Source organism: Schistocerca americana, chromosome 2 (genome assembly GCF_021461395.2).
Source record: "Schistocerca americana isolate TAMUIC-IGC-003095 chromosome 2, iqSchAmer2.1, whole genome shotgun sequence".
Lineage (NCBI taxonomy): Eukaryota > Metazoa > Arthropoda > Insecta > Orthoptera > Acrididae > Schistocerca > Schistocerca americana.
This window is the reverse complement of record NC_060120.1, coordinates 607,489,824-607,503,313: the sequence shown is the minus strand read 5'-3', so window position 1 is coordinate 607,503,313 and position 13,490 is coordinate 607,489,824. Positions and strand designations below refer to the sequence as shown.

The 13,490-nt window shown below is 35.9% G+C and overlaps 1 protein-coding gene across 2 annotated transcripts in view; it reads left to right on the top strand.

Moving 5' to 3' along the window:
• The window catches only part of LOC124596613 (thyroid receptor-interacting protein 11-like), a 477,631-nt gene that overhangs the window by 368,885 nt on the left and 95,256 nt on the right, over positions 1 to 13,490 (top strand). For both annotated transcript variants that reach the window (XM_047135834.1, XM_047135833.1), the window contains exons 13-15: positions 6,586 to 6,724; positions 7,894 to 11,450; positions 11,531 to 11,668. In XM_047135834.1, the coding sequence (XP_046991790.1) occupies positions 6,586 to 6,724; positions 7,894 to 11,450; positions 11,531 to 11,668 (3,834 nt within the window). The remainder of the gene's footprint in view (positions 1 to 6,585; positions 6,725 to 7,893; positions 11,451 to 11,530; positions 11,669 to 13,490) is intronic.

Below are 13,490 nucleotides of genomic sequence, written 5' to 3'. Positions count from 1 at the left end.
CCCAACATAGAAAAACCACAATAATTTATTTAGGAATTGTTTGCTACTCACCACATGTAATAGGCATTGAGTTAATTACACAGTCTTCATCAGATGAAGGAATAAGTCCGACAGCTGAATAATATCGAGCAGTATTTTTCATTGTGCCTCACTGCCTTTCAATGCCTCCTCTATATGGAGAGTAGAAGTCTACCATTTCATATTGTTGCTAACACAAATCAGTTTTGATAGATCAACTTTTCTGGAGCAAAATCAACAACATTGTTAGTTAGTTAGTTAGATTTACATTTCATGGATAATTTGCATGATTATTTACAACTTATATATAGTCACGTATGTAAATTAGTAATTTTTCTGTACCGCCTTTTACATACACCATGAAATTAATATTTTCTGTGGAATAGTAGAAGCTCTCAACAACAAAATTTTTTGCTTTGTTTTTAAAATTTGATTTGCTGTATGTCAGATACAGAAATTTTGGTGATAGCATTGTGCACTCCTGTTAATGCTAGAGTCAATCGTAATGTGGAGTAATGAATTTCACTTTTCTTTTGGTATTATGTCGATCATTGTTCCTTTTGAACTGTAATAAGTTGTTTACAAAAAACTTCTAGAGAGGATATATATGTTGTGTAGCAGTAGTCAAAATGCCAGACTCATTAAACAGACGTCTACAAGATGAACATGGGTGAGCACCACATTTTGATCAGTGAGAACTTTCTTACCCCAGAACATTATGCCATTCAATATTTTTGAATGAAAATTCCCAAAATATATTAACTTGCCAATTTGTTTATCTACAAGGTAGTAGATGTATGGAACTTAGTTGCTTTTGTATTTCAGAAACAGGTTTTCTTATCAGTTTAAATTCTCAGCAATATAGACACCAAATTTTTTTTCAAGTTTCTTCCATAGTCATGCTATGTAATACATTCCTCAGTAGTGTAGCACCTGTACATGTGCTGGAGTGAGATGACGTGTTTTTGAATTTGAGAGTTGAGACTGTCGTCAGCAAACTGCTAAGTTATATGTTTAAGAATATCATTTACTACTTCTGCTGTTGCTGCATATGGGTTTTGAATGTTACAATACTAATGTCATCTACAAAAAGAACCAATTCTGCTTGTTGTGTATAGATATAAGGTCTTTACATAATTGAGAAACAATAGTCTTGTGTAGTCCCACAAATGATTCCTCCCCAATCAGAAGAATTGTTGTTCTTATTGGATTACTGAGCACTCAACATTTGCCCACTTTCAGTTCTATTACTTGGTCAGTCCTAATACAGTCATTTATTGCCCTCCAAATAGAGATAAAATATGTAAATGGGATGATACTTAGTGAAATAATAAGTGTTTGTGTAATCAGGGAATTAGATTACTTGTTCTTGGTTATGTTCTTAATCCTTTATTAACACTCTGAGTTGCATTAAAGAATTAATATAAAGACAATGTAAACAATCTGTTGTGTCTTGGCCTCCTAGGCACAGTCTTTGCCACCGTTGTACATGTTAGAATAGTTTACATTTTAAAATAGCTGATTGTGAGATCCGTACTTGTATTCTGCTTATATGTTCCGTATTGCAACTTTGTATTACTTGACATAATTCAAGTTGTCTTCATATTGTTCAAAATTCCCCATGAAATCACTGTTAGAACTCCATCAAACTTCAGTGCGTAGCAAAGTTTGGAAACTCTACATCAATGCAGGATGTAAAATAGATACTAATCATATTATACACTAAAAGAAATTGAATAGTGTTCTGAACAGAATTTTCATCAGAAATTTCATGGCATACGGCAATGTTATGTACTATGTTTCCCTAGTTTGTTGCTGTCTGTAAACAGTCTGTGTTTTCAGTAAAATAGATGATGTCTGCATGAGGTTTACAGCAGGAGACAAAGGGATGATTCTTTACTGTATCCTACCCTCTTGTATTAAGTTGTAGGTCGTGCTTCTCTAGTGAACGTTTCTCAGAAAAAAACTGTTAAACATTGTTTTTTAAATGAGCTACAGACATTTCATATAACTCATATGTTGCTCACTATACAGTGCCATCAAATCAAAGTTTAATATATCTGTGCAGAATTTAACAAAGTTTACCTTAATGTGAAAAGTTGCTTCTACTGAATCTAACTTTTTCGTGTCAGTTTTGATGCTATGGTCTACATTTTTAATGCTTTGTGTGTGCTTCTCACTAACCAGCATTCCTTTTGTGACTGCTCCTAGCACAAGAGCTTCCTTTGCCTGTATGATTTTTTTAATGACTGGATTTGCTCATCTTTGTTAATAACTTGCAATCAAAATTCTGAGGCAAGGCATGAATGTTGCATCATTGTGCCAAAATATTGCCTTAATTCTTCTTTTTATGTTACCCTGCACCACTTAACCCAGTTACAGATGCCAATAATCAATCCAGCCCCTTTCTTTTTTTTTTTTTAGACTCTATTACACAGATTCTTACACCAATTTTCTTTAGTGTTTTTGCATTTTGTTTCACACATTTGTATGTCCATTGCTCTTGTAAACACTATTCATAATATTGGAGCACGAGAAGAACTCAGCACTAAGTCCGGTGTATACAAAATTACTTGTAACGACTGCCCAAACTATTACATAGGGCAGACAGGTAGACCCATTAAAGTTAGGTATAAAGAACACAAGTTAGGTAAAAATGGGGAAAACGTATATAATTCCACCTTTGCTGAACATCTATGGCTCTTACAGCACACGCCAAGAGAACTGGACGACGTAGAGCTGCTTCATGAAGCTGATAAAGGTGACAAACTAGACTTGCTCGAAGAATTAGAGATTTTCAAGCATCTGTCTCTAAAAGATGGTTTTGTTCTTAATGAACAGGTGCAGCTTCGAAACAAAATTTTTTTAGACAGTTTCAAACCCCTCATTGCCTTAATGTAATATAGTCTGGCTGACTAGGAGTTATTTTCTTGCTTGTTGATGCCGGTGAAATGCGCTTTTCCTATCTTGTTGGGATCTACATATTGTGATGTTTGTTAATTATGAATTTCAATGTGTATGTGTGGTTAAATGACTACTATGTTTTATTCATACAGACAGATGGTTTCGTTTTATTATAACATTTTGGTTGTTTCGCTAGTATGTATTTCACTGCCTACGTTACGCGAGACTCTCACGCATTACAGTAGTGCCCTCTCTCGTTAGATGTTCCAAGCGCAAGCTTTATCCGTTTGACACTAGGACACAGGTAAATTTGGTTCTATATTTCTAGTTTACATAAATGTCTTTAATTGGCGTGATACGCTTTATTTATTAAGACAAAGTTTGAATTAACACAACCTTTAATAATTTTGATGCGCTTATGTATGTATTTATGGATTGTAATATGCGCGAGTCTGGCACATGCAAGTGCCCTCTCTCGGCGAAACAATCTACCTTAGTGCCTTCACACTCGTGTCTCAACAGTTCATAGGCGAAGTAACATTGTTAAACTGTTCGCTTTGATCCTGTGCCCATTACACATGTTGTACAAATGGAGATGATATTTTAATTACTGACGACGCCTTTGGCATAATTGTTTCATTATTCTCCAGTGCATGATGTAATTTTAGTAAGTACTAAAGATTGTGTGCCTGTATTACTTTAGCAATTTCACCGTTATTTAAGCTTCTGTTTCTCACTTTCGTTGATATGGCTTTTCTAATGAATGTGTCTTTCTATTCAGGAAGTTTACTTCTGATGAAGGTATATTTATATGTACCGAAACCTTGGTCAAGAATTTTAATAAAAAAATTCTATCCTGCAACTGTTTTTGGCTGCCGTCCTTTATTGTGAACTATTTAGGAAAGAATAATCTTAATGTCTTCTTTGGCTTGAAATGATTGATGACCCTCCTTTGTAATCACCCAAAATGCTTCCTTCTTCATTCTTAATTTCTATATCAAGATGAAGGACCTACAGGTTTTGAAATTTTTTGAGTCTTCTCCCCCCCACCCCACCCTCCTCCACACACACACACACACACACACACACACACACACACACACACACACACACACACATATTCGTGCAAATGGAACTCGTACACATGACTGCAGTCTCAGGCAAGTGAGTGTAGTTTCAGTTGCCTGAGACTGCAGTCATGTGTGTGAGTTGCTTGTGTGTGTGTGTGTGTGTGTGTGTGTGTGTGTGTGTGTGTGTGTGTGTGAGAGAGAGAGAGAGAGAGAGAGAGGTCTATTTTTGATGAAGCCTTTACTGGCTGAAAGCTTTATTTGTGACAGTCTTTTTGCTGTGCCTATCTGCAAGTCAGCATCTCCGCTATATGGTGAGTAGCAACTTTCCTTTTCATAATATTGTTACATTCCATCCTGGATTTTCCACTGTTTTATAAATTAAGCATTTTTGTTGGCCATATCAGGAAGTTTGCCTTCTTAAGGTGAATACTGGAAAGTCCTTCTGTCTGCTTGTAAATTCGACAGTATTATCAAATGAGTTTTACGTGTGATATAAGTAATAAATGGCGATGGGGAAAGATTGGTACAGATTCTTGTGTCTGTGAAAAGAGCTATGTGCAAAGCATACAACTACCACCATCATACTTTAGCAAAAGACCTGGCCAAAAACCTGAGAAAACTTTGGTCATATGTAAAATCGCTAGGCAGTTCTGAGGCATCCACCCTGGCACTCGTTGGCCAGTCTGATGTGACAGTAGAAGATAACAAAATGAAAGCTGAAGTTTTTTAATTTTGTGTTTACGAAATCATTCACACAGGAGAATTGTACAATATATTTTTTGACCATCACACATAGTCCCATATGGACAACATAGTAATAAGCGTTCCTGTTTTAGAGGAACAACTGAAAGAGTTGAAAACAAACAAGTTGTGTGGCCAGGATTGGTCCCAGTTCAGTTTTACAAGGCGTACTCTGTGGCATTGTCCACTTACTTAACTAGCATTTATCACTTATCTTTCACCCAACACAAAGCCCCAAGCAATTGGAAAAAAGCACTGGTGACTCCTGTATATAAGAAGGGTAAAAGAACGAACCAACAAAATAATAGACCTTTATCCTTAACATTGGTTTGCTACAGAATTGGAGAACATATTCTGAGTTTGAATATAATAAATTTACAAAGAACCAGAAAGCTCACAACCACAAGTCAGCATAGTTTCAGAAAGCATTGCTTGCGTGAAACTCAGTTTGCCCTTCTATCATATGATATACTGTGAACTATGATTGAAGGGCAACAGGCAGAGTCCACATTTCTAGATTTAGAATAGGTTCCCAGGTATGTGAGTGCCTTGAAGACTTCTTAGTATGTTTTCCTCGAAAGTGATTGTTCAGCACGGACAACTGTATCACTGGGATTGCCCCAGGGAAAAGTGATTATGACAGCTATCATTTTCTGTATACATAAATGGTCTGGTGGACAGGGTGTTTAGCAATCTGTGGCTATTTGCCAATGATGCTGTGATGAATGTGAAGGTGTCAAAATTGAGTGACTGTAGGAGGATACAGGATGACTTGGACACAATTTCTAGTTTATGTGATAAATGGCTGCCAGGTTGAAATGTAGAAAAATGTAAGTTAATGCAGATGAGTAGAAAAAACAAACCCATAATGTCCAGCTACAGCATTAGCAGTGTCCTGCTTGACACAGTCACATCATCTAAATATCTGGACATAAAGTTACTAAGCAATATGAAATGGAATGATTTCGGTAGTGAAGGTAAATGATTGATGTCGGTCTATTGGGAGAATTTGAGGAATGTGAGGTTCTTCCGTAAAGGAAACCATATAAGATGCTACTGCCAAATATTCTTGAATACTGCTTGAGTGTTTGGGTTCTGCACCAGGTCATATTAAAGGAAAACACTGAAGCGTTTCAGAGGCGAGTTTTTATATTTATTACCGGTAATTTCAAACAATACACAGGTATTATGGAGATGCTTAGGGAATCCAAATGGGAATCCCTGGAGGGAAGGCAGTATTCTTTTCAAATAACACTAATGAGAAAGTTTAGAGAACTGGCGTTTGAAGCTTTCTGTTGGGCAGTTCTATCGCTGCCAATGTACAATCTTACAAAGACATTCATACACTCTTCTTTCCTTACTCTGTTCATGAGTGGAACAGGAAAGGAAATGACTAGTAATGGTGCAGGGTGCCCGCTACCATGCATTGTACAGTGGCTTGCGGAATGTGTATCTAGTTGTATTTTTGAACACATTTTTTATAACAACTAAATACTTTTATGTTTATCATTGCTTTTTCGTAATTCATTTTTTCTGTAATTTTTGACTTTCATTATTTTGTATTGAATTTAAGATTTTCCAGTTTTCTACCTTTCACTAATTACATTTTCCTTGGGTATTATTTCCTCTCATTCATTCTGCTAGTTCCTTCTTCCATTAAACACTATCTTTCCTTGTTGGTTTGTGGTAATTCTCTTCATTCAGATACTCCTTTTTAGGGATCATCCACCACATGTTTTATCAGAATTCTTCCCTTTAACTGTTCACCCTTCTTTCTGACACTGCTGGAAATACTATAAATTTTATGAAATCATTTTGGAGCCATTTTGTTAATGCTTTTTGGTATTTTCAGGTCTTCTTGAAGTCAGAAGTGGTAGCCATGGCAAAAGTCATTCAAGATTTGGAATCCCAACTGGCAGATATAAAAGGAGAAAATGATTGTTTGAACAACAGTATTGAGGAACTGGATAAACAGCATCAGGCTGCCGTAGGTAAGGTAGCAGTTCGTTGCTGTTTCCACTACACTAATCTTCTCTTTCATTTTTATGTTGCTCTTGAGTGAATTTTCTTCAAATCAGATTATTGTAACTTATTCTATTGTGTGTATATGTTGTCATTAAGTAAGTACATTGATACTCTCTGAGTAAAGACCTATTTTGGTAAGGAAATAACAATGTCTTAAACTGCTTCATTTCTATTTACATGCATCACTCTTTGAAATGCAATAAGAATGTGATTTACATGTGTGGTTTGTGGCAGCAATTAGCTTACTGGTGTTTTCATTTCTATACATGTCTACACCTGTAGGATTTCAAAATTAATGGCTGCTTGCATAATGTCATTAAACTGAAAGTAGTTTATTTGATTTAGTGAAAACATAGGAGTGCTAGACACTTGAAATGAATGCTTCCTAGTTAAAGAAGTGGAAGTTCCTTGTTAATTTATGTACATAGTACTGATGTAAATTTTTTGAAAGGGAACATAAAGTGTAAATTTTGCTGGAGAAAAACAGAAAATGTGTGCATTGGTCTCTACATGGTGTTTGCGATACTTGTAGCATTTAAACAGAGCAGAAGAAAAACATTTCCTTGTTCACCATGCCTTCAGTGTGATTGCACGAATAATACTTCTTTACCCAATTGCAAAACTGTTTTGGTATCAGCAGCAACAACTCGATATATTTGTAATTTATTACTGAAGTTTTCTATCAGAATTGCAACTAATAGTTTTATAGTGACTAGGATGAACATTTTTGTTGATTCTCAGATTTTACAGGTGTTTCGTTGCAGATCTGATGTAAAAACAAATGTGTTGTATACAGTGAAACATTACAAATGCAGGTAATGGTTTGAGAAGGAACAAAAATGTTCAAACAAGTCAGTAATAAAAATTTTATTTGACAGAAAAAATATCATTTGCAACTCTTGCAGAAACCTTCACTAATAAATTACTGATGCTTTTTCCTCTGTTGGAGTCACTATTCTGTTAATTTCTTCTTTCATAGCAGAATCCACAGATTCCTGAATCAGCAGTAATTGCAGTTTGTTCATTGTTGTGTGTAAAGTCTCTAAGATGATGTTAGTTTTCTATCAGTGAGAAATATTGCATATGAGATTTTAGAGATGCATCTAACCTTTTTCTTTTTCAAATTTGTTTGTAGAACAATTGCTGCATGTCAAGTCAACTCTACAAAAGCAGAATGACACACTAAATTGTGAAATTCAAGAATTACGAAAGGAGATGAAAGAAATGACTCCAAATGGACACATGGAGAACCTTCTGAAACAAAATAAGGCCCTGAAAGATGAGGTTGAGGAATTAAAAGCTAACTGTGATGCATTATCAAAGGCATCCATTGAAACTCATAGCTGTGATAATGATAATATGGTTTTGGAAGCAGTGAACACTTTTAAAGCAGAATTGGATATGAAGTTGGCAGAAATAATTACTCTTGATATACCAAAAGACTTTTATACCAACAGAGACAGCTTGGATGTTATAAATACAGTTGAAGCCTTAACTAAAATGTGTATGGATTTCAAATGGAAAAAAGAAACATTGGAGCGTAAAGTTGTTGAACTGATGAAAGAGATAACAGACTCCAAACAGACTTTGAATGGACACGAGGAAACCATAAAAATGCTAGAAAATGAGTGTAAACTTTTAAACAGTAGTGTTGAGTCATTAGTTGAAGAACTTCACGTTTCTAAAAGTGGAACTGATGAAGTTCTTGCCCCTATTCCAGAAAACAGTGAAGAAGTTGAAGCCTTAGAACAGAAAATTACAGCACTTGAAAATGAAGTTGATGTGTTGAGAGAAGCTAGGTCTAATTTGGAAACTGATGCAGCTAAATTACGAGAACATGAAAGCAACCTTGTGAAACAATTGCAATCTACAGAGGCAATGTTACGAAATCAAGAGAATATTCAGAGAGAAGCAGCAAAGTGGCAAGAAATGGCAGATGATGCAAAGAGAGAAATTAATGAACTTAGAGACTCGAAACTAACACTTGAGGCTGAAATTGATAAATTAAAAATCCATGAACAAACTGTCAGTGAATTAAGGGGAAAGAATGAGGTCTTGCGTGATGATATACTTATGGCAAGAAGCGAAGTTCAGTTGTTGACTGAAAAAGTAGCAGAATATGAAAATTCAAATTCCGCATTACGAGATAAAGTTATGGAATTAGAAGAAAAAATTGCAGCTGCTAACAGGCAAAGCATAGACGACAAAACTGAGCTTATGAAAATGCAGGAACTGCTTAAGGTAACACAAGATAAATTAAGTGCAGCTGAAAACATGTTAATCAGTATTGAGACTGAACATGATAACCTCAGAAAGGTTGCTGAATTGAGAGATGCTGAAATAACAGGACTGAAAAAGAACTTGGAGGAACTGGATAAAATGTCAGAAAGCATGGCAGAGCTGCGTACTGCTCATACAACTCTTCAGAAACATCTAACAGATAGTGAACAGGAACTACAAAGCATAAAAAGCCAGTTTGAGATCAGTGAAAAATTGAATAATTTGCTACATGAGAAACTTAATATAAAATTTATGTCTTCTGAAGTTCTAGTGGGTGACGAAGTTGGCCTGCAGAGAAAGTTAACTGAAATTGAAAATTGTGGCAGTGCTGACAAACATTATATTGATCAGCTGAGAAATGAACTCCACACAAAAGAACTGAAATTATATGCATTAGATCAGGAGATAAGTGCACTGCGGATGGAGGAAGAGAGATGGAAAAAAGATAAGGAAACTTTTGATGAACTACAATGCATGTACCATGAAATCTTGTCACAGTTAAACTGTAAGGAAGAAGAGATCTTGGCTGTAAGAGAGACATTAGCTGCAAGTGAACAGATTAATGCTGTGCTTCACAAGAAGCTTAATATTTCATACAAAGGAATGGAAGCCCTGCAGCAAGGAGGTCCATCAGTTCAGCAGATAATTCATGAAATTGAAAATGTGATTGTAAGAGATGAAAATGAATTTAGAAATCTAAATAATGAATTACAGCAGAAACAATGTAAAATTCAGGAACTGGAGTCTCTCAATGAAATGCTGAAGAAAGAGATTACAAATCATTTACAAGGACATTATGAAATGGGCTCTCAAAAACAGGCTTTGTCTTCTCAGTCAAATATACACAACACTGGAAATACGGAAGTCTCGAAATGGAAGGAAGCAGCTTTCAGTGCTGAGCAGCAAGTGGATAACACATTACAGTTAAAGTCTGATTCCTCAAAGGAATGCCAGAAGCTATTAATTGATGAGCCAAAGATGCATGACACAGAGCTGGAGAGTGAGATGTCACAAGATAAATTACAGCAGAGGTATGAAAGCTGTAGATCCCATAGTTTGGCTGATGGTACTGCACATGCTGATTTGATATTCTTAAAGCAACTGCTTTCTGCAAAAAACAAAGAATTAAGTGAAAAACAACAAGAAATATTTGAACTACAATTGCAGTGCCAGAGATTACAGGATGTAGAAGCTGCACTTACTGTTGCAAGAAATGAAGCTGCAAATTGGAAATCAGAAGTGTATTCCATTCAACAGAAACTTCAAGAAGAAATGAAATACAAGACTGAGGTGACTTTGCTAACTGAAAAACTGCTAGTTGCTGAAGAAGAACTTACCAGAACAAAAAAGAAACAGAAAGAATTTGAACAACTGAGGGAGGCCAAACAGGCTCTTGAATCAAGATATGAAGAACTCTGTCATTCAAAAACAAAATTAGAGGATGAAATGGAGAAACTGAAGGATATGGGTAAGTCTAATCTGTCGAAAATACACAGTGATAAATCAGTAATAGCCAATGCGAAGGTTCTGGATGGTACACATTTGTCTGCTGCTAGTGGTGATCATGTTCAACATGAGACTGGCCAGTATATAACAGAAACAAACAATTCTACTCTAGGGAGATCACCTGTATTATCATTGCTTCAGGAAAGAAATAGTGAAAACAACTTGCTAAAATTGGAGAACAGTAAATTGATTTCATTAGCTGTGTCAGATAAATCAACTGCGTCTATAGTTCAGGAAAATAATGATGGATTAAAAGACCAAATAAGATTGCAGAATGAAGAAGTAATTGGAATGGCCAAAGAAACCATTGCAAACCTATCCAAAATTATACAGGATAAGGATATAGAAATTGAAGGTCTGAAAGGAAAGACATTACAACTGCAACACGAAAAAGATGAATTAGTTAAAACTGTTCACATAAAACACCAAGAGAATATCCAGTATCACAATGAGATTCAGCGTCTGAGTGGCCTCCTGAGCCAAGAATTGAGGAGATCCCAGGAGATACAGCAGCAGCACAGAGGACTGGTTAAGCAACATGAAGACAAGCAGAAATTATTGCTGAACACCCAGAATGAAGTAATCTCTCTTAAGCAGAGACTGGAGAGACTTGAAGCAAGCTACATAAGCCAAAGCAGTAATGCTGAAATAGAAGGTAATGCTCCCATAAGAGAAGGAAACCACACTGACGAACTGAAGTCAATTATAGTGAGTAAAGACCAGGTTATTGAGAAAACTGTTTCAAGGCTGAACATTTGTGAGCAAGAGCTAGAGTTGAAGCAACAGGAGGTCAAACTTCTCAAAGATCAGTTGAATGCTGCTCATCACACTCAGAGAACTGTTGATTGTGAAAAGAATGATGGTCTCAAGGTTGCAGAATCTTTTAATACTCATCCAAACAATATGGTAAGTATGTCAAAAAACTTTAGTTTGGTTTCAACATTAGTGCTACATTTCACTGTGATGTTCTGCATTTCTGAGTTTAGGTGGGAAATGAAGCCACAGTGGAACCCCCTGAACAAGCTACGCTTATATCTCGAATACAGGATATGGAACAGGAATATCATCGCTTGACAGTCTGTCTTCATGAGGAACAAGCAAAAACAAAATATTTAGAAAATGAGGTACTTAATTTATGTAGTATTATGAGTAAATACATTAGAGTCTCACTATATTATGAGGAGTTGTTACTCACCATATAGCGAAGATGCTGAGTTGCAGATAGGCACAACGACAACACACACACACACACACACACACACACACACACACACACACAAATGCAACTGACACACATGACATTCCATTCTGGATTTCCCATTGTTTGATCATAGTTTCACTATGTTTGATCATAAATTAAACTATGAAAAATCCAGGATGGAATGTAACAGTATTATGAAAAGGAAATATGCTACTCACCATATAGAGGAGATGCTGAGTCTCAGATAGGCAAAACTATCTGCGACTTAGCATCCCCACTATATGGTGAGTAGCAACTTTACTTTTCATAATATTGATCTTAAACTGATATTTTTAATTCTTATAATAATATCTAAAAGTACCAATTATCAATTCTCCTTCATTTCAGGATTAAATAAGGGCATGCCAGAGAAAACTTGTATTCAGTTTGAATCCCCAGACCTAAAATGATTCTGTGTAATATCTGTGATTCACTAATTTTTGGTAATGTGTTTACCAAGCTTCTTGGTCTGTCTTTACTGTGCCATGTTTTTAACATTCATTAGGCTGTACTTCTTTTCTTGATGGTACTAACAGTGAACCAACTTCAATCAGGTTGACAGACATAGGTGAGTATGGATTTGGCCAGTTTGTTAACATAATAAAACTAGCACATATTTCAATTACTATTATTTCATGCAATGGTGAAATGCCAGTGTGCTGCAGACATTTGAATTTTATGTCTATTGACTGTGTCACAAGGAAGGTGGGAAACTATATAAAATGTCTTCAACCTCTGCAAGTAACTTTATAAGGATGGGGATACCTCCAAAATCTGTGGCATATGTTAAAACTTTATTCTGTAAAACCAGAATACCCTTACAGACATGTAACTTACATTTGTGGTCTTGTAACCCTAATTGTCAAAAATTGAAATTCACCTAAGAATGGATGGACTACTTTTGTTTTTTCTTGAATCAGAAGCATACATATACAGACAAACAATCAAATCAGAAGTAGATGACTTAGAAAGGGAAAATACAAATATGCTGAACTTGTATCTTCATATCACATGTATCAAGAACTTGCAACCTCCAAGGTACTTGTTAAGTGTGACATTTGCCAAACAACTATGCAATTGAGATGTTATTTTATTTTTGCTACCCGTTTAGGCAATTATGCCAACTACAAGCCCCCATATACACCTCTCAAAAATACTTGATATTGGAATACTGGGGCCATATTCTTCTGGATGTCATGAATTTGTAGCTCAGGCACTTCCTTTGAAGACTTGACTGTAACTGAGCACACCTGCCAAAGTCTTCAAAGGAAGCACTTGAGCTACGAATTCACAACATCCAGAGCCAGTATGATAATATCAATCATTTTTTATAGATTCATATGGGGTCTGAAGATGGCACAATGAATTGCCAAAACTCATAGCAAAAATGTAATAAAATAAAATAACATCACATCTCAATTGCAGGGCTGATTGGCAAATTTCATTGATACATATTTGACCAGCTGCTGTCCGATGTCCACGATGGATCAACATGTCTAAGGTACTTGGTGTGGCATGAATGGTATCATCTGCTGTGCAAGATGTTGAGCATAAAAGGTACTGAAACTTATGCCTTGTAATTTCTTCTTGTCCACATTCACAGTATGTGTCGTGTATTATTGTTCAGCGCACTACCACCTACAAGGCAACTCACCTGAGGCAAACTTCTGCCCTGTTTTGTGAATATTTGTGTTCTTGGTAAAAAA